Here is a 19,171-nt window from a genome sequence, read left to right as displayed (position 1 = left end):
TTGGCGAGGAGTTTACGGATACCCTGGCAGAAACGCCATAGATAGCCTATGTTTGAGTGATCTTGCTCAATTCAACCAAGTCATTTTGTTCCGGTCAAATCATTTTATATTTGTCGTATCGTAGAAGAGTAAAATCTGACCTTTGTTTGGATACGCATGATATTTCATTTTTCCCAGAGCCTTGGCATCAAACAGTACTGTTAGGTGCTTATGCTTGTTGAAGGATACAATCGGTTCTCTCGTTGATTCTTGATCCGCCGCTATCCCTTTTACGGGATGAGACTAATCTGGATCCAGGTTTCGGAAGCCGGACGCATTTCTTATGAAAGCGGAAGTCCGCAGTCCCCGAGCCCCGAGCAGTAATTATGCTGATCGGGCATCCTAACTTAGTATCTTCAAGATTCCTACTCCGTACATTCCGAAGCATCCGTTAGCGCGCTGCTCTGGCATTTATGCTCAAATCATCTCGGTCTCCCCATTACCGTGCGTGAGAGGATGAGGCGCAGGTTCTGTGCTAAAGGCGATCCAATGGTTAAAATTCGCGAGTGGCATCCTCAGCAATGAAGATAGTTTGCGCATAAGCTCGGAATTAAAAGGAAGGAGGGACGGAGGAACAAATAAAAAAAGACGACGCGACTAAAAGTTTATCGCCTGAGACATTACTTACTCCCTTTCTTTACTACCTGCAATGGTTTGAGTGTCGTTGACATCTATTAGAGCCCTCTTATTTAACTCTAGCATCACTTTTACTAACTATGTATTTATCACCCCTCAAGGCGCTTGTTTGCTTGGCTTCTTTTGCTGTTGTGTCCGCCTCTCCGTCGAAAAGCATAGAGCAGTCTTGCCATAATGTAGCATCGGATGGGTGGTCTAACCTTCCATTAAAGGCGTCAATCCCTGTCCAGCGTGTACAACTAAAGTTCCCGCAGCATGCAGTATATCAGATGCACGAAAATGTGAAACATGCCCGAACTAGCAATCCTGACGGTTACGACAACGAGCAGCAGCATTGGATTGCGCTTGCGTCCGAAGGCTGGTCCGAGATTAGTGGGCCATTTCTAGAAGATGAGGTCAACCGTCACCCTCACTTCAATGCGTCTGTGACTGTGGACGGCCATAATTCCAATGTCCATTTTATGGCATTGTTTTCGCAGCAAGCGGATGCCATCCCTATCGTCTTCCTGCACGGATGGCCTGGAAGTTTCCTTGACTTTACTGGTCTTCTCGATATCGTACGCCAGAATTATTCTTCCGAAGATTGCCCGTTTCATATCATTGTACCATCTTTGCCTGGCTATGCCTACTCTGCCGGCTCCCCCGTGAGTAGATACGCGGATATGTTCGCCGTAGCTCGGACCGTTGACGCATTGCTCACCGGCATTGGTCTGGGTAATCGTTACATTGCCCAAGGTGGTGGTATGGGGGCCTCTGTTGCTAGGCTACTTGGGTCATATAGCCCCAGTTGCGAAGGTACGTCACTTTCATTAGTTCTATGCTGGTACTTGGAAAGATTACTAACTGTGGTACAGCTGTACACGGTAACGCCCACTCGTCCCTTTCAACAAATCTTATTCTTCAGCAGCACCAATTAACTGTGCTTACTAGTCAACTCTCTCCCTCTTATCTCCGGGTTACCCGACCCAAGTACCGATACAGACCTTAGTGATCAAGACCTTGAGATTCTTAACCGAACTTCGTATTTCAAGTCTCTCCAAAAGGCGGACATCACAGACCATGGAAGACAGGTCACTTTAGGAGTTGTTCCGGAGAAAGACCCGTTGTCATTGCTGGCCTGGTGAGAGATGACTAGTGACCCAGTGTTTGCAGCCCCAAATTACTGATACAGTGTCAGGCTGAGTGACAAGTTCAACAGTTGGGTAGATCCACAACACCCTGTACCCATGCAAACAACCTTGATACACGCTTCGGTCTACTACCTAACGGGGATGACGACAAGTGATTATTACAAGCTATCCGGTCTGGATGCCCCTGAAGACATGATCCCTTTTGTTCCGAAGCCATTTGGCTACAGTCGTTTCCCGTATGATATCGAGGGCCTCCCTAGGAAGTGGGCAGCGACGCTGGGTGATCTGGTAGGGCACAATGCTCACGTTCAAGGCGGCCATTTTGCTGCCTTGGAACAAGCAGAAGATCTTTGGAATGATGTAGAACATTTCGTTCGGACGGTTTTCCCAGATGACCTTCTCTAAAACCAAGTGCAACCCATTTCCACGACGGATTGTACTACGCTTAATTGTTCTCGGTGAGACAGGCACCGCCCACTACCATCCGCAATGAATGATACATATATTTGTGTTTCGTGATCGGGCAGGGCATCGCTGATTGTTTTCAGAACGTGGGGTCCTTGTAGGGACTGTCGGGCATAGTCCTGCAATGATGTGATTGATGTTCCGGCGTCTCGGAGATATGGCTGGAATTAATAGTTAACCCTATCCAGTCCAAATGACGTGGGAAACAACTAAAAGTGGACTGACGATCGTCTCGTGGGCACTTACAACTTGCGACTAGACAACTTTACAACAACTTTAACTTCCGCCCCGCTCTTCGCCTCTCGCTCCTCTTCTCCTGGCCTACACAGTGGTATCGTCTCAGATTCGTACCGTGTTTACACAAATCATGCACAATGAGTGACGTACTCCATACAGGTAACATTGAGGTTTCCCTCAACTTCGAGTGCAAAGCCTTATAAGGGCAATGCTAATATTAAGTCCAGGGGCTTAGTTCACCCCGACCCGCCACAGCGACACCTACCCAGCCGTCGATCCGCGCAAATGTGACCTAAGTGGAAAGTACGTCTTCATAACAGGCGCGTCCAAAGGCATCGGACGGGCCACTGCGTTATCATATGCAAAAGCCGGCTGTGCTGGGATCGGGATCGGCGCATTACAACCATGATATATCTGTGAGATAATTTTACGATTCCATGGCAATCATGTATTTAGATCGGCCAGCTTCGCTCGCCTCTACTGAATGTTGACGCAAACACCTCAAATGCGACGGCAGCCTTCCGACTTGCAATCGTTGCACAGCGGCAAGCAAAGAATGCAACTACTTGCCCTCACGTCGGGGCCAAAAAAGGCGAGCTGCCGCATCCATTGAGCCCACAGCAGTCAGGCGGGCATTCGAATCTACCATCGAGAACCTCGCCGTAGTGGACTTTCCCACTCCCGGTAGATTGGCCAGTGTTACCAATCCGCACTGCGAGTCGGGACCCCTAGAGCGAGAACCGGCATCACACCTCGGCGTTATACAGGAAGCATCATTAACTAACACCCTACATGTTAGCGAAATTGTGACGGACCAGCCCACCGCTGCACCACCATTGAGCCAGATAGCCCCACGACGCTATCATGACGAAGGTCTTGTCAATTTGTTCTATGCGAATTTCCACTCAGCACATCCAATTTTGCTTCCTAGGTCTATGTACAACGAAGAGACGTATCCAGAGTCTCTACAGCTAGCCGTGCAGTTCGTCGATAGTCATTTCTCTACGACAACCTCGAGCGACTCGCTATGTACCGCCACAGCAGAGGCACTTCGAGACGATGACCAACAAGGCTTTCATCTTGTCCAAGCTCGATTGCTATTCGCAATAGCCCTCCATTCACGAAACGAAATCAGAGAGTCGGTCAGCGTGCTGGCTGATGCAGTTTCCCTAACCATCAACTTAGGAATGAATCGCAAAGACTTCTCCCAGAGGCACGGTAACACTGAGATTGAAGCAGAGAGCATTCGACGTACATGGTGGGAATTATACGTGATAGATGGCATAATGGCAGCACTCCAACGCAACCCCACCTTCCGCTGCCACACAATCAAAACCGAAGTCTTACTTCCCTGCGATGAGAACCTGTGTCACAATAATACCATCCCCGAGCCCTTCTCCATGGCCCAGTTCGACGCTCGGGTCTACGGTGATGAAGACCGGCCATTTTCCTCATTTACCTACCGCATCGATGCCGTACGTATCCTAGCGCGCGCGTCCTAGCCGTAGCATGGACGCATGAAGTCCATGAGAACCACATGAAAGCGATCGACAATGCCATTACAGCATGGTTTCACCATCTCCCCGACGGACAAGGACAGATAGACATGTTAGATCTCAACGATAGTGACGACGAGAAGCTCTTCCAGGCACACATGCTTATCAACTACGCCACCATGTATCTACACTTCCCACGCAGTGACTTAGCACCCGCCCTTCCAGCGGCCAGGGACGTGATCCGAGAGAGATTCCTCCTCCCAACTTCGAGTCAACATATGCATGCTCTAAAGACCATCTCGGCGTCCAAATGTCTCGGCAGCCTTGCCTCTTGCCCGTCTACTGTCAGGAAACATTCTCCTTTCTTTATCTGCTGTGTCGTGTTCATTATCATTGTGCAGCTTTCTGCATGTGCTGCGAATCGCCCGGGTAGCTATGACAAGCATTGGGATCAAATAAAGCTCATTATGGGTGTGCTCAAGACCTTGGGGAGGATGTGAGGCTTGGCTCATGCTACATTGAAGAAAATCAAGCGCATGACGGCGGAGGTTTTTCGTGACGTTGCAACATATCCTGAGGATCAAATAGATGATTCGAGAGATAGTGGTGTTGGAGTGAGTGATACTTCTGTCGAAATACAACTCGGGGAGTTGCCTTCGATGGATATGCTCTATTGGGCGGATTATGAGCTTACTTGAAGGCGAGGAATATGGGATATGGATATACCCTTTAGAACGAGAACAGAGAACTTCTTAATGAATCTATGACTTGCGAAATTATTTGGTATTTCTCAATAATTGGAGAGCATCATCTGCATAGCGCGCGAATAGTGTTCCTCTGTGTTAACATCTATAATCCCTGATTAAAATATGTATTACTTGATAAAAGAAAATAGTGGAATGAATATACTAGAAGGCCTGGGTTGTTAGGGCACAAATTCCTTATCGATAGGACGATAGGCGACCGATAAGGAAACGATAGGGGACTGATAGGGCTCAAGTTCTCTTACTTCTTAGCGACAATTAGCCCCGATCGATGATCGCCGGATATTTAGTGCTTAACTTAGTGCTTATTTCAAGGTTTTGAATATGTCTATAGGAGTATTACATACAGCCATTCGCCATGGTCTCACCTCGCTACAAACGTGTCGCTCTCGTTGGCGGCGGTCCCGCCGGTCTGGCAGCTATACGAGAACTCGTCCAAGAGCAATGCTTCGATTATATCCGTGTATTCGAGCGCAAGGACCGCGTTGGAGAAATATGGTCTGCTTTCAACCTCTTTTCTGCAATCAATGATAGTGCAGATTTTAGCAAAGTACAAATCCAAGACTGATATATAACTTCAATACTACAAGGCATACGAACCCCAGCCGGACAAATCTCGGCCCTCCTACCCTGACGCCGAGAGACAGTCTCCCATACCGGAGAATCTACCATAACTGACATAGTCGGCAAAAGAGAAGCCAGGGCTACGAAGCCCCATTTACGAAACTCTCGATACAAACGCCGGTGCAAGAACGATGGCAGCTGTATTCGCGGATTTGGTAAGATTATCTTCGCAACGGGGTATAAGCTGTCATATCCCGTTCTGCCGTTCGAGGCAGTAACAGCAAGAAACCAGCTATTAGGTTCTGTCAACATATATCTAGGGTTGGAGGTCCGTCTCTCACGGTGATAGGCCAGGTATGGATTATTGCCTTTGTTCCAGGGGTGTATATCGCTAACACAGTCTAACCTTTATTGCTTCGTTAGATTCGTGCAGATATTACCTTTCATATATTCGAGTATCCAGCCAAAGCTGTGGCGCGAGTTTTTTGCCGGGCGTTCAGGAGGACTACCTGAAATTGAGGAGCAGGGCCGGTGGGATAAGGAACGGCTGGAATGTAAGGGCCCCACGGAGCTATTTCATGAGGTTAAACCGGATTTTGCTGAGTATTATGGGTGGCTTAGGGAGCTGGCTGGAGTTGGGGAGTGTGTTGATGGACTTGGGCTGCCAGAGTTTCAACCACATTGGGTTGATAGTGATCTGGAGATTCTCTTTGCGAAAAGCAAGTATTGGGGCACTCTTAGATCAAGACGTGAGAGCTTAGGATACCCCAGACAATCACTTTAGTAGGCCAAGCCACTGAGAAAATGTCCGTTTGAGCAGCCACATAGACATGCGAATAGATGGATGCTATCACCCAGTCCCGGAATAGGAGCGACGCTTTGCCGTAGTGATACTCATATACAATTTGGCTTGTTTCAGTTTCGGTCCATTCCCCTACCGCAAAGAAGGTAAGGGCTCTGTGAGGCCTTCTTTTGCATCCAGTGATTTTCTTGGAAGGCCACAGTGCAGAGATGGCAGCAAATAAAGGCCTGAGAAAAAACATTGCTGAGAAAATGATTGTCACTCAAGTAAGTCTCAAATTTAACAGCTCGAAAAAGTACAATTCTCCCGAAGCTGGCAACTATATAAAAGTATTCTGCGCTCCTTATCTCCAACATAACCATATTCCCTCAGATAACTTGCAACAATATACAACAACAACAACAACAACAACAACAACAAAGAAAATGAAAAAGAAGAAAGAAGAAAGAAGAAGGGATCTTATGACCTGCATCTAATGCTCGATAACACAAGTCACCTTGCAGACCCTTGAGCGCCCTTTTCTCTCTCCCTCGACTCCACCGTCAATCACATGATGCCATGGCCCACGGCTGCTACTGAAGATAGTAGCCTATGGAAAGATTTGGGTCTGGGGTCGTCTTGTGGTGTAGAACTACGCCTTCCCCTATCACTTTCAAGCCATGAAGTGCTTATACAAGACAAGATCATCCAGGATGCACAGGATACCTCACATCTTGTGACATATCTGGCCACCTTTCTACTCCCTAGACCTGGAGACAATGGCCATCGTAGGGTTCTGGTGTTACCGTTAATGGGCCCATGTCTTTCCTGGCAAGTCCTGGAAAAGACATCCATGGCAACTCGCATGTTCGCTGCTCGGCAATTACTAGAGGCTTTAGAAAATCTACACAACGCCGGAATTGTGCATCGCGGTAAGCTAAATATATCCCCTATCTTTTTTCCCTATTATATATAAACTGAGATTTTGATAGACTTGAATGAGAAGAACTGTATGTGGGGGATCACTCCTCTTCACGATCTTAGCAGGAGTGCTAAATACGAAGTACACGGTCGGCCACTGAAGGAGGTTATACCAGTTGTCGATCTCTGGAAACAGGGAGAGCTTGTTGGGCCTCTTAAGATCCCTGAGAACTTACGTACAGAGAAATCCTATCTTGGAGACTTCGGTTTGGCAGTGAAAGTTAATACTCCTGTAACTCATAAAGGCTATCCGCCTATGAAATTTTGCTCCCCAGATCGTCTTCATGGAAAACACCCAAGTTTTGCCTGCGATATGTGGAGTTATATGGTTATTTTTGGAGTGCTTTATCTCAACGGCTATTCTCCTTTCTCTACCGTTGCTCATGGCGGAGTGATAAGCGATATTGTTAGGTCTCTTGGTCCACTGCCTGAGCAGTGGAAAGGCCTTTACGTTTACCCTGGAGGCGGCCTTGATTCCTGGTATGATCAGAGCAAAACACCCGAACCAAATCGTAACCTTGCGTCCACAATTGCATACTTTCGTGCAGACGCAGATCCAGTTGAGCGAGAGCTTGTTCATTCCATTATGTTAAAGATATTCACTTACTGTCCAGAGAAACGTCTGACTGCAACACAGCTTCTGCAGGATCCTTCATTTAGAGCTCTCATGGAAAAATATGGCTGTTGATTTACATATTCCCTATTCGTTCTAGCGTCGTTTAATTTATGAAGCCGAGGTCTTTCCTCTCCGCATTCTGCGCTCTTATCTCTCTTCCCCGCAACACTCATCCTTATTCTACAATTTTGCAATATACTACTTTCATTCAAGAGATTTTCTCAAGCAAATTACACCTGCACGTTGATTTATATACCATCTCGCAATGCCTCTAGACACCATATATCTAACCCGACATGGCGTAGGTATACCTCCATCTCAACCCCACCCCCACCAAGCAACGTAAGGAACTAAGCAAGACCAAACAACAGCATCGTCTAAATTGGACAATCGACTATAAAACAGGCGAATACAAGTCCCAATTCCCAACACCGACCGGCAACCCCGCAGACCCAACCCTAACCTCGCACGGTGTGCGCCAATCGCTAGAGCTCGCAGAGCACCTAATCAGCCCAGAGTTCTATCCGAAACCCTTTCGGATATACTCAAGCCCATTCTACCGGTGTCTGCAGACGATCCAGCCATCTGTTGAGGCCCTGAAGGAGAGACATAACTCCACGCCTTCGAGTGAAACAGGTATAGACCGAAATGCGGACCTGGATGTGAGGATCGAAAATGGAGTCGGGTAATTGATATCATTGCTGTAACGTATTGCTGGTAAAACTAACATATGTTGATAGAGAGTGGTTCGGTCCAACCTCTTTCTTTGATCACCCTTCCCCTGCATCGCCCGGTACTCTCAAGACCCATTTTCCAACACTCCTTGCCTCGGACCCTGAAGCCAATTACAACCCGCATCTCCTACCCTCTACCCGCGGTGAAACGATTGCGCAACTTCACGACAGAGTAGCTACGGCATTGGCGGGGATTATTGCGGATGTTGATGCAGAAATCAATGCATTGGAAGCATCCCAGCCGCCGTCGGAACGCACTAGTAAGGCGATACTAATTTGTGCACATGCGGCTCCGTTGATTGCTATGGGGCGGGTTTTGACAGGAAACATGCCGGACGATGCTGATGAAGAGGACTTTAAGGTTTTCACGGCGGGTCTAAGTACATTTGTCCGAAGGAAGACAACACCGGCTGGCGATGGTAGCGCAGAGCGGCGGGAGTTGGCGCCAGGAACGAGAGTTATTCGATCTGGGACGGTTGTACCAGGTTGGCAAGATGGGAAGGGAGTTAGTGGGGGGTGGGACTGTGTTGTGAATGGGGATTGTAGCTTTTTGAGTGGAGGCGCTGAGAGGGGGTGGTAAGTTGATCAATTGTCCTGTTTTCTCTGCGGTTTGGATTCCCAATCCTAACACTTTTTTTCCATCACAGGCACTTTAACGGGGAAGAGTCATTTGATACCGGTCCCATGGCTCCATCTTCAGCTTTGCCTACGTCGAGTCAAGATACGTCGACGGAAATGCCAAGCACGAAGCTGTGATCCTGACCTTCATGATTAGTGACATTTCTGCGCATTGCTGTAGGCCCGTTTAGAGGGTGCTAATAAATACGCACAATAGACAATATACCAGAATATAGACTCTCAAGCTTGTCTAATTGTAAGGTTTCAGATCACCATCTTTTAAATCCGTCCGTAAGGATCTACGCTAATTCCAACGCTACTTTAACGCCAGCTATGTACAACACTAACGCAACAGATAATGGAAATAGATAAATGAAGCGACAGGAGTGGTTACCTTGCGTCGTGTTCATTTCCACGGGGTATTGAGGCACCAGCTCCGTCTTCAGTAGCAGGGTTGGTTACAGACGACTCTGGGCGGGAAGTTGGATTTTCTTCCTGGTTCTGCTGCTCCTGCTCAGTTACCCCTTCGCCGTTGCTAGCTTCTTCCTGTCTACGCCGTTCCTCCTCCTCTTCTCCTGCGCGCTCTGCATTCCGAGCGGCCTCGGCTGCATTGCGCACCTCGACATGCCTCTCCCCAACTCCCGGCACCAGGCTAGCAACAAATAGTGCCAAAGATCGCTCTACTCTTCGAAGGTTATGGCGCAATCCCGTTGGGGCGGCAGCTCGGTTATCTCCGGGCTGGTTTGCATATCCCGAGCTACCCGCGGCATCTGTGCCTTGAGGGCGCGGCGGCACGTGTTCATCGGCAGAAAAGTGTATCAGCCCTTCAAGGTGTCGTTGAAGTGGTGAAATAATCATCCCGTACAATTGGCGCGGGACACTGGTTTCCGACAGGAGGGATATAATGACAGCTAAGGTCACCAACAGGACTCGCGACCAAGTGCCTGGCTCGCTAAACATATAGCAAAAGAAGTACAGTCGAACAAACAGCCAAATGCGTCGTATGCTCCGGGCGAACCCCACGGGCTCGTTATTGCCCAGTCTTTGATTAAGGACTGCTTGACGAACGGCATTCTCCATGACGGCAGCGTTTGGATTGGGATGCGCCTGGGGCGGATGACTAGTAGCCTGTGACGCATGCGCCGCGCGAATTGCGCTCAGTGACGATTCGATTGACCTCGCTGCACCGGGAGAGCTAACTAGAGCCTGGTATCCATTTGGCGACGAGAGAAGATATAAGGGGGCCTGTCCGTGTCCATCGTTCGCAGGACTGTCAAGCATATTGTGCTGCATGGATGCGGTGGCCCTAGACTGGCTTACGCGGAGCTGATCTGCGCGGGTGTATATGTTGAAGACCCGAGTGAGCAAGGCTTCTATAGAGCCGTCGCGTTCAGACAAAGGGTTTCTATACTGATCATCAAGAATATCGAACAATTGTGACCGAATGCGAATCACCTGGTCCATCGGAGGCGCGATGCCTCGATTGAGTTGGTCTTCGCATAGCGCAATTTGCGGTCGTAGTATGTGCAGACGTAGTCTAGTATCTTGAGCTAAACTAGCACTGAGGCCTGACGGTTGGGACGACATTGTTGACGTTGACGTTGACGTGGTCGTGGTCGTGGTCGTTGAAGATTGGAATGGTGTCATACGCTGCCAGGGAAATTGTTGGGTATGTTCGGCTCCCTGCTGATCTGATAGGGGCGAGCCACCTCGCTCCCGCAGTTCGATTTGGCGGCGGATAGTTTCGATATTACGTCGCAGAGCTAGCCCAATATCTGCTTCGCTAGGACCCATTGGTCCTCGGTACCTCACTTCTTGCCCATGTTGCATTGGGTATGGCGGAGCAGATCGGCTAGGTGCAAAAAGATGGTCTGGTGAAGGCATGCCGGCGGGTGCTTGATACTGAGGTGATGGCGAAGGTCTGGGGGAAGTCGCCACATGGGATGGTAGAGGAGCCGGTGGAAGAACGAGATGCATGGAGAATTCGGCGCCCTAATAGACATATCTAGGTTAACAACTACTCGTGGACACGCCAACCAAAACAAAGGGTCATCGTGACACTCACATTTGTAGGCTCTAACACCTTTTGCAACGTCCAGTCATCATCAGAGATGGGCTTTCCACGATATATCAATCTTTGGGTCTCCGGGGGCGGCCTATTGGGAATCGATTGGGATATTCGGGCCTTGAGGCCAGCGATAGTGATGGAAGGTACCAGATCATTGAATGTAAAGCGATTAGGAGGAGGAAGCGATGGGCACAGCACATGCAAAATAAAGGCTTGTGTTCCACTGGTCGCGTTTGAATTCGACAATGAGTTGTCTGACGGGGCTGAACTGGAAGTCATCTTCGTATAGTCTTATTCCCAATGTAGATGTAATCATAACATAAAGTAATTGCTCACGCGCTTACAAGCGCAGTGTCAGGCTCGAGAATGATCCGGAGGTTTAAATTGATATTAGACAAATCTAGAAGATGGGGTATTATTCAAGAGGATGTTATGCGGAAGAAGTGAGTTGACAACGGAGCTAGTTCACTGCCACAGCGACTTGGTATACTCCCCTGATAAGGCGCATATAAAGGTGGCCCGAGTTACAATGGTGGCCTTTTCCGCAGGCGGGCAGGGGTCAGCACGTAGTTATAGGATCTCCACCATGGATTAGTGGCACATATATGTTATCCTGGTAATAGCAATCACACCGAAGTCAAAAATAGGGGAGAATAAATCCAGAACATGTCTCTGCGCTCCAGAAGTGAAGTAGAAAGCACCAAGAACACTGTCCGGTTGAAGGCGTTTCTGTGACGGCTCATTCTGCCGGGCGGTGAAAATGATCTGCAGCATGATGCAAAAGCACGAGATTTGAGGGGGAAAGACCTCGGTCTCCTTTGTTGCTCACTGACGTTTAGGAACTTCAGTGTTTTCGTGCCGACGGTTACTACTCCCCACCAGGGGCGTTAAATATGGAGTAAGCAGCATTATGACATTGTATCTTACCAGCCGTTCTGTGCTTCGCCGGAACTTGGGAGACTCCCGTCTCGGGGAGAATACTGGATTGATGAAGATGGTGGCCTTGAGGACGTCTGCTGGACGTAAAGCCAGTGCTAGGCAATTCTCAAAATCATGGAAACAATACCAAAACCAAAACAACCAAGAGAACCCAGCGCCGAAGGGCTTCGGATCCCGACTACGATTTGCGCTCCGAAACACCAAGGTGGAATGGTATCCGATCCCGATAGGACTCGGCATTGGTCTCCTGGGTATACTCCATTTTTACAAGTCGCAAAGAGCCGAACGGGAACGCCGAGAAAGAGAAGCGGAAGATGAGATTATAAACCCTCCTCCTCGACATAGGATCAGACCAAGCGGGCCATGGCAGGTTCAGATCATGTCGACCCTACCACTAAAAGCAATCTCACGGCTATGGGGCCGCTTTAATGAGCTTGAGCTTCCTGTTTTCCTTCGCGCTCCTGGATTCAAGCTCTATTCATGGGTCTTTGGTGTCAACTTGGATGAAGTAGAACAGCCGGATCTACGCACCTACCCGAACCTGGCGGCCTTCTTCTATCGCAGATTGAAGCCCGGTGCCCGGCCCTTAGATCCCGATACCCGTGCGATTATCTCGCCATCGGATGGACGTATTCTTCAGTTCGGTCTGATCGAACGTGGTGAAGTAGAACAGGTCAAGGGAGTTACATACAGTTTGGATGCACTTCTGGGGGCAGCTACACCTTCACATGCGGACCATTCCAAGAAGTTCATCGATCACTCAACAGAACCTTCGCAGAAAGATGCAGCTGACATGGCAGCCGATGAGGAATTTGCCACAATGAATGGCATTCCTTACACGCTACCAACTCTCTTCGCTGGTGACCAGGGCGGCGCAAGGAAGCGCTCAGCATCGTTGGACGCCTCAACAGGATCAAAGGCGGCCGCAGAAGCCGAAGTCAAGGCTGATCTGGCTCGTGGGGACGGCGCTCCATGGTATGCGCCGAAACCCAAGTCGAATAATGCACTTTACTACGTCGTGATCTACCTCGCACCTGGCGATTATCACCGTTTCCACTCCCCTGTGCCTTGGGTGGTCGAGAGCCGCCGACACTTTGCGGGTGAGCTGTACTCCGTCTCGCCATACCTGCAGCGTCACCTTCCTGGACTCTTCACTCTCAACGAGCGGGTTGTCCTTCTGGGACGTTGGCGCTGGGGATTCTTCAGTTATACCCCCGTTGGTGCTACCAATGTGGGCTCTATCAAGGTGAACTTCGACTCCGAGCTGCGCACGAACAGCCTCACCACAGACACCGCCGCAGATATGGCGGCAGCTCTCGCTGCTAAGCGAGGTGAGCAGTATCCCGGTTTCGTTGAGGCAACCTACCTGCACGCCAGCAGGACCCTCGGAGGCCATCCGCTCCAGAGGGGAGAGGAAATGGGAGGGTTCCAACTAGGCAGTACGATTGTCCTGGTCTTCGAGGCTCCCATGGGCACCCGTAAGTCGTTCGACGCGGGATATCAAGAAGGAAAACGTGAGGGTGGGTGGAACTGGACCATCGAGATGGGTCAACGCATCAAGGTCGGTGAGAAACTGGGGTATGTGGACACCGAACAGTGAAATGCTGGGCTATACATCACTGGAGGTATCACACCCGGTCTGACCAGGAGTTATACATCTTATTAATGAGGCTGCTTTCTTCATGTATTTTTGGGTTGTTTCTGTATCATACCACTCTTCAGACATTTCGCTATATAGCATAGACAGCGCGATTTCAACAGGAAGCGCACCCAGCAAAAAAAGCATTGAAATTAGATATTATGAATGGGTCATATACTTGTTTTTTTTTCTACAACCTTTATACTAGTTTGGCATGAGCCAAAGATGGCACGTGATAGCGCGGAGCAGCGACGCGAAAGATGAAGCTTATCAAAGTAACCCATTACACGAGATACAGCTACATTCCTCAATTAAACCAAGAAATGAGTCCCTGAACATAAATCTCACCAACTAACTCTACACAACTCGAACTATCCCACCCTACAATGCCTCGCCATCATCTCCTCCGCCGACACCCACACCCCACTGCTCCAGAAGAATCCCCCTCCGAGTCCACTCAACCACGTCCAAGTAGATCACGACTGGGCCAACATGCAGCGGGACAGTCTCAATTCCAGACACCACCGTCGCAGGGTATTCCCCAGCTACATCCTTCATCGGGACCCATCGAGCCGGTCGAATCAGCGCATCCAGCCGCCGCCGCCCAAGCGGCTCTCTTCTCCCTATTTGGCCGAGGAGTCGCAGGACGTCCACGGACACAGTTGATGGAAGACGACGAGGAAGAAGACGACAGTCAATTCGAAGATGAAGACGAGCACGACGAATACAACTCGCAAGAGAACGCAGATCACGAAGCTCAACTCTCCGAAGAAGACATGGAGGGGATAGTCGAGGACGACCTGGAGGTAATAGACGAAGACGAAGATGAGATCATGCACGATCGAGGTAAACTACTATGATCCAAACCCCACCTACAAAATTCCTCATGGCCCTTCCCAGCTCTGCCCCAGAGCAAAACCACTACAGACATGCGAGAAAAAGAACAATAGCTAACACCTACCACAGCAAGATCGCCATCCCCGCTCCCCAGCAACCTCCGCGAAATCTCCTCTCTCGCTTCATGGACCGTCTCGACCCATAAACCCGGCTGTGGCGTCTCGGCCCTACGACACCCCTCGCCGACGCAGTACTGGCAATCCGACGGCCCCCAGCCGCACACGCTCACTCTGCACTTCTTCAAGCTGGTCGCGGTGGTCAAAATCCGGGTGTACCTCGACTTTGACCTAGACGAGAGTTACACCCCCACGAAGATGACGTTTCTCGCCGGTATGGGCGGGAACGACCTGGTCGAGTTTGCGACGTGGGAAGATGAGACGCCGTGCGGATGGGTTGATGTACCATTAGAAGGCGTGGGGGGACGAGACGGAGGATGGGTGCGGAAGAAGCGGCGGAATCGAGCGCGGAAAGGCGGCAAGGGGAAGTCCTCGGCGTGGCCGGACTATATGTTTTCTGATACGGAGAATCCGGCGGAGTTCAACCTGGCTGCGTATGAAGATGACGATGAGGAAACTGCTATCGAAGACGACGAGGACGATCCGTACGCGGGGAGTGTGCTTAAGGCGATGGTGATCCAGATGCGTGTGATGGAGAATCATCAGAATGGTAAGGATACGCATGTGCGCGGGTTCCAGGTCTTTGCGCGGGATGATGAGCGTCGGCGGATTGGCAATGCGCCGTCTGCTTCTGCTGATGGGAGGATTCGGAGGCACAGTATGCGGAAGTCGCTTCGTGGGGCGGCGGATGATGGGACCGATGGGCGTGGTGTCCATGGGGATACAGACCCGGATAAGGTTGCTGCTCTGGAAGAGCCGGATTGGATGGGGGAGCCTGTCATTCGGTAGGGGACGAGGGAGCGCATTGCTGCTAGGAACTTTATCAGACCCTAGTGTTTTATGATTGGTGGTCTCATATATAGGTATGGATCACGGGCATGGGGAGCATTAAGGCTAGGTTGGTATTCGGAGTTCCGGTTGTTAAGATACCCATCTTTCGTTGTATCGGTTCCATGGTGCATTGGAGGATATTGAACTTGGCATTACACGTTATACGGATTATTTTCATGGAGCATCGAGGGGTCTGGGAATCAAAAGCGAATTAATTCAAATATTTGTCATCTATAAGTTATTCAGAAGGTCATATCTCATTGGGCATAGAGCCTAAATTTGTAACTTTTCCCCATTCATCCTTCCATATCCCATTATTCGGTCTCATTTACTTCAAAAGCTTCTCCAATTCGGCAGCAACAGCATCACCAACCTCGGCGGTGGTAGCCTTACCGCCGATGTCACCAGTGCGGACACCGGACTCGATAACGTTGCTGACGGCCTGCTCAATGGCGCGGGCCTCGGCAAACAGACCGAAAGAGTACTGCATCATCATAGCGACGGACAGAATGGCGGCGACAGGGTTAACAATGCCCTTTCCGGCAATGTCAGGGGCAGAGCCTTTCCCCACGTCAGTATATACCCAAGTTATGGAAGCAGTGCGGAACATAGAACATACCGTGAATAGGCTCATAGATACCGTTAACCTTGCTATTTCCATCAGGGATACCGCTCAAACTAGCACTGGGAAGCAAGCCCAGAGATCCAGGGATAACGCTAGCCTCATCACTAATGATATCACCGAACAGGTTGCTGGTAACAACAATACCGTTCAGCTGGCGGGGGTTCTTCACCATGATCATAGCGGCGGAGTCGATAAGCTGGTGCTCGATCTTCAACTGGGGGAACTCCTTGGCCATAACCTCGGTGACAACCTTACGCCACAAACGGCTAGTAGCCAGGACGTTGGCCTTGTCCAAACTCCACACAGGAAGAGGGGGGTCGTGCTGCAGGGCAAGGTGAGCGGCCAGACGGATGATACGCTCGATTTCAGCGCGCGAGTAGGGCTCTGTGTCCATTGCATATCCGCTGCCATCGTCTTCCTTGCGCTCACCGAAGTATATACCGCCCGTCAGTTCACGGATGATATTGAAGTTAACACCGCGGCAGACGTCGGCGCGGAGGGGAGAGCTCTCAACGAGGGAGGGTGCGGCGAAGTTGCAGGGGCGCAGGTTGCCGAAGGTGCCCATTTCTTTACGGAGCTTTAGAATACCCTGTTCGGGGCGGACGGCGCCGGTGCCCCATTTCTAGTCTCGTGTTAGATTATTTTGCTTAGGCTGTATTTGAATTGTTGGGGTGTGCCATACCGGTCCACCGATGGCACCCAAGAGAACAGCATCAGCGTTCTTAGCTGCGTTCAAGGCTTCGTCGGTCAAGGGAGATCCTGTGGCATCAATTGACGCCTGTATAATCAGTAAGCCATATGCCAATGCCAAAGGGTATCCCAGAGGACAAAAGTGCAAACGTACTCCTCCCAGCAAGTGGTCTTGAAGGTTGAAAGTAACATCGCGGTTCTTCTCAACAGCACGGAGGACCTAACAATCGACAAATCTCATGGTTAGTATATGCTAGACCAATCCTTCTCAGGTCCTCCAAGAGGTCGAATTGTGGTCGAGGTTGCTTACCTTGATGGCCTCAGCGGTGACCTATGAACGTTAGTCAGTATACGGACGCTCAGAAATGTACAGCATATTTATTCAGTGGCTCACCTCCGGACCGCAGTGGTCTCCGCCAAAGACGACGATGTTGTAAGAAGACATTATGAAGCAGCTGTCTGAGTACAATGGACTATAACACTGACGAGAGACCAAGCTCAAAGACCGAAAGCATCGAGAGTTATATGGCGATGAGGGGTGGATCTCGAGTCACCCCGCGCGCCGACACCGGAGCCGCAGTCGGACTTCCCCGTGATTAACCGCCGCCTCATGCAACTGCAACTGCAACGCTAGTAGGATCATGCGAATTACTAAGGGAGTCCAGCATTTTCAACTGTTTTTATATTATTTCCTGATCACTGCAATCATTCATAGAAAGCAATTGTATGTCCACTAATACAGAGAGCCAAATTAAAATCTTTAAAACATGTCAGAGACAGCCTGAGAGAAAGAAGAACAGAAAAATGAAGTTTATAAAGAGACAAAAAGAAATGAAAGATGAGAAGCAAAGAAAAAAAGGGGGGGGTGCAAATAGGTAGCCCCTAATAAAGACAACAGTCGAAGCAATTATAAGTCATGAAAATGGGTCTGTCCCGCAATGGTCTGCACAGACCTATAAATCCATAATTTCCTCCCAACTGAAACATATCTTCCGCAAAAGGCATCATAGAAAGGGAACCAGGTGGTAAAGGAGAAGAGGAGACAAAGAACCGGGGCAGCTTTCCACTGCCCCAAAAAATTAACCAGGCACTAAAGCCATGCAAGCGTAGCGATGTCAATCAGGTCCTGGCGGTAGTAACGCCCCCCAAGGCTAGGTGAGAAAGAGCCGTGATTTCACTGGCCGCCAGGTACCCGACAACTGCGCCGGAGGCCTAGTTTTTCTTACCTCGCAGCGCCCGGCGGTTGGCCATGTCACCTTCAACCAGCCAGTTGCTAGCTTTGACAAGCTGCACCACGTTGATGATTTGCTTTAGAGCCATAACGGGAGCCGAGATTCCGGTGATGATCCAAGGCCAGGTGCTGTCAATCTTGTTGGCCCTAGCCATCTCCAACGCGCCAGCGCTCCATGGACTAGCGAACGAGTCAGTCGAGACCGGCTGTGCAGCGTCGGCTCCGGAGCCTGGAACGGGTTGAAGAAGGGATGGAGACAAAATAGGGGACGAGAACGAAAGAAGGTAGAGGCCAATGAAAAAAAGCTCATTAAGAGCACAGCAGATGAACAGAACAGTCTGTAAGCATGATCAGTATGGGACTTCTTATATGCTGGATATAGCCCACCTTGCTATTGTAGTACTGATACAGGATCCAGCTCCTGCTAGAATCGATCTTCTTGTGACTTTGACCAGACCCGCCCATGCTGAGGGTAGCATACATGTGCATGTAATGGCTGGCCATATCCAAGGCAATCAGACTCTGAAAGACAATAGACCAGCGAGGCCACGCCGAACTCAGGAACACCAGCAAGCACGCAGTTGTACAGCGGTCTGTCACCATATCCAGAACCGCGCCGAAGGTGGTGGACTGGTTGAAGTAGCGTGCTGCATATCCGTCTAGGGCATCCAGCAAACAAGACACACTGTAAAGAAGGGAGCACGTTCGCGGATGCAGCGGCATATAGTACAGCGAAGCCATTGTCAAGACAACCCGTAAATATCCTAATCCCGCGCCACCGGTAAGCATCTGTTCGGAACATCGTGAAATAATGACAAGGCGGGAAGAAGCTCCTTACCAATAAGGTTAGGGGCAAACAAATATACATTCTCCTTCACTTCCTTCTTGCTCGGAGTTCTGGTCTTCCTTGGCGATTTTTCCACTGTGCCATTGCCAGCCGGCGACTCATTACTATCCGACTGAGCGGCCAAGGCGGCCTGTTGTCTTCTTGTGCGGGCACCCATTTTTGATTCAGTGTACACAGTGACGGACTTGGCGACCGGGCGATCCCAAGAGATAAGGGGTCGTATAAGG

General features: G+C 49.9%; 11 protein-coding genes across 11 annotated transcripts; 7 read left to right on the top strand and 4 right to left on the bottom strand.

Annotated features, from left to right (window-relative positions):
• Window positions 1-755: 755 nt before the first annotated feature.
• On the top strand, window positions 756-2,210 carry F9C07_1153 (putative epoxide hydrolase; the record flags this gene model as incomplete). Its single annotated transcript, XM_041284100.2, has 4 exons — window positions 756-1,470; window positions 1,530-1,538; window positions 1,606-1,795; window positions 1,853-2,210. The coding sequence occupies 4 exons, from the start codon at window positions 756-758 to the stop codon at window positions 2,208-2,210; spliced, it is 1,272 nt and encodes a 423-aa protein (XP_041140810.2).
• A 743-nt stretch (window positions 2,211-2,953) lies between these two features.
• Window positions 2,954-4,916, top strand: F9C07_2249970 (uncharacterized protein; the record flags this gene model as incomplete). The annotated part of the gene is made up of 3 exons (XM_071510065.1): window positions 2,954-2,993; window positions 3,051-3,982; window positions 4,039-4,916. The coding sequence occupies 3 exons, from the start codon at window positions 2,954-2,956 to the stop codon at window positions 4,501-4,503; spliced, it is 1,437 nt and encodes a 478-aa protein (XP_071365780.1). The 3' UTR covers window positions 4,504-4,916.
• A 209-nt stretch (window positions 4,917-5,125) lies between these two features.
• F9C07_2102023 (uncharacterized protein) lies at window positions 5,126-6,115 on the top strand (the record flags this gene model as incomplete). The annotated part of the gene is made up of 4 exons (XM_071508936.1): window positions 5,126-5,317; window positions 5,451-5,546; window positions 5,652-5,659; window positions 5,755-6,115. The coding sequence occupies 4 exons, from the start codon at window positions 5,126-5,128 to the stop codon at window positions 6,113-6,115; spliced, it is 657 nt and encodes a 218-aa protein (XP_071365779.1).
• Window positions 6,116-6,522: 407 nt separating this feature from the next.
• F9C07_2279445 (kinase-like domain-containing protein) lies at window positions 6,523-7,868 on the top strand. Its single transcript, XM_071510371.1, has 2 exons — window positions 6,523-7,044; window positions 7,105-7,868. The coding sequence occupies exons 1-2, from the start codon at window positions 6,684-6,686 to the stop codon at window positions 7,779-7,781; spliced, it is 1,038 nt and encodes a 345-aa protein (XP_071365778.1). The 5' UTR covers window positions 6,523-6,683; the 3' UTR covers window positions 7,782-7,868.
• F9C07_2279444 (phosphoglycerate mutase family protein) lies at window positions 7,869-9,305 on the top strand. Its single transcript, XM_071510370.1, has 4 exons — window positions 7,869-8,010; window positions 8,081-8,394; window positions 8,450-9,019; window positions 9,091-9,305. The coding sequence occupies exons 1-4, from the start codon at window positions 7,975-7,977 to the stop codon at window positions 9,197-9,199; spliced, it is 1,029 nt and encodes a 342-aa protein (XP_071365777.1). The 5' UTR covers window positions 7,869-7,974; the 3' UTR covers window positions 9,200-9,305.
• A 146-nt stretch (window positions 9,306-9,451) lies between these two features.
• F9C07_1148 (uncharacterized protein) lies at window positions 9,452-11,408 on the bottom strand (the record flags this gene model as incomplete). Its single annotated transcript, XM_041288376.1, has 2 exons — window positions 9,452-11,053; window positions 11,127-11,408. 2 exons carry the CDS (start codon window positions 11,406-11,408, stop codon window positions 9,452-9,454), a joined length of 1,884 nt encoding a protein of 627 aa, XP_041140812.1.
• Window positions 11,409-11,594: 186 nt separating this feature from the next.
• Window positions 11,595-11,903, bottom strand: F9C07_1147 (uncharacterized protein; the record flags this gene model as incomplete). The annotated part of the gene is made up of 2 exons (XM_071507627.1): window positions 11,595-11,623; window positions 11,762-11,903. The coding sequence occupies 2 exons, from the start codon at window positions 11,901-11,903 to the stop codon at window positions 11,595-11,597; spliced, it is 171 nt and encodes a 56-aa protein (XP_071365776.1).
• Window positions 11,904-12,039: 136 nt separating this feature from the next.
• F9C07_1146 (putative phosphatidylserine decarboxylase) lies at window positions 12,040-13,668 on the top strand (the record flags this gene model as incomplete). The annotated part of the gene is made up of 1 exon (XM_041284106.1): window positions 12,040-13,668. One exon carries the CDS (start codon window positions 12,040-12,042, stop codon window positions 13,666-13,668), a length of 1,629 nt encoding a protein of 542 aa, XP_041140813.1.
• A 425-nt stretch (window positions 13,669-14,093) lies between these two features.
• F9C07_1145 (anaphase promoting complex subunit 10) lies at window positions 14,094-15,509 on the top strand (the record flags this gene model as incomplete). The annotated part of the gene is made up of 2 exons (XM_041288382.1): window positions 14,094-14,553; window positions 14,674-15,509. 2 exons carry the CDS (start codon window positions 14,094-14,096, stop codon window positions 15,507-15,509), a joined length of 1,296 nt encoding a protein of 431 aa, XP_041140814.1.
• A 370-nt stretch (window positions 15,510-15,879) lies between these two features.
• On the bottom strand, window positions 15,880-17,311 carry F9C07_1144 (3-isopropylmalate dehydrogenase Leu2A; the record flags this gene model as incomplete). The annotated part of the gene is made up of 6 exons (XM_041288388.1): window positions 15,880-16,112; window positions 16,171-16,798; window positions 16,859-16,954; window positions 17,021-17,086; window positions 17,177-17,197; window positions 17,261-17,311. The coding sequence occupies 6 exons, from the start codon at window positions 17,309-17,311 to the stop codon at window positions 15,880-15,882; spliced, it is 1,095 nt and encodes a 364-aa protein (XP_041140815.1).
• A 767-nt stretch (window positions 17,312-18,078) lies between these two features.
• On the bottom strand, window positions 18,079-19,101 carry F9C07_1143 (CDP-diacylglycerol-inositol 3-phosphatidyltransferase PIS; the record flags this gene model as incomplete). The annotated part of the gene is made up of 3 exons (XM_041288389.1): window positions 18,079-18,435; window positions 18,485-18,861; window positions 18,936-19,101. 3 exons carry the CDS (start codon window positions 19,099-19,101, stop codon window positions 18,079-18,081), a joined length of 900 nt encoding a protein of 299 aa, XP_041140816.1.
• Window positions 19,102-19,171: the final 70 nt, after the last annotated feature.

Source organism: Aspergillus flavus, chromosome 1 (assembly GCF_009017415.1).
Source record: "Aspergillus flavus chromosome 1, complete sequence".
NCBI lineage: Eukaryota > Fungi > Ascomycota > Eurotiomycetes > Eurotiales > Aspergillaceae > Aspergillus > Aspergillus flavus.
Note: the sequence above shows the minus strand (reverse complement) of the source record. Positions and strands in the feature narration are given on the sequence as shown.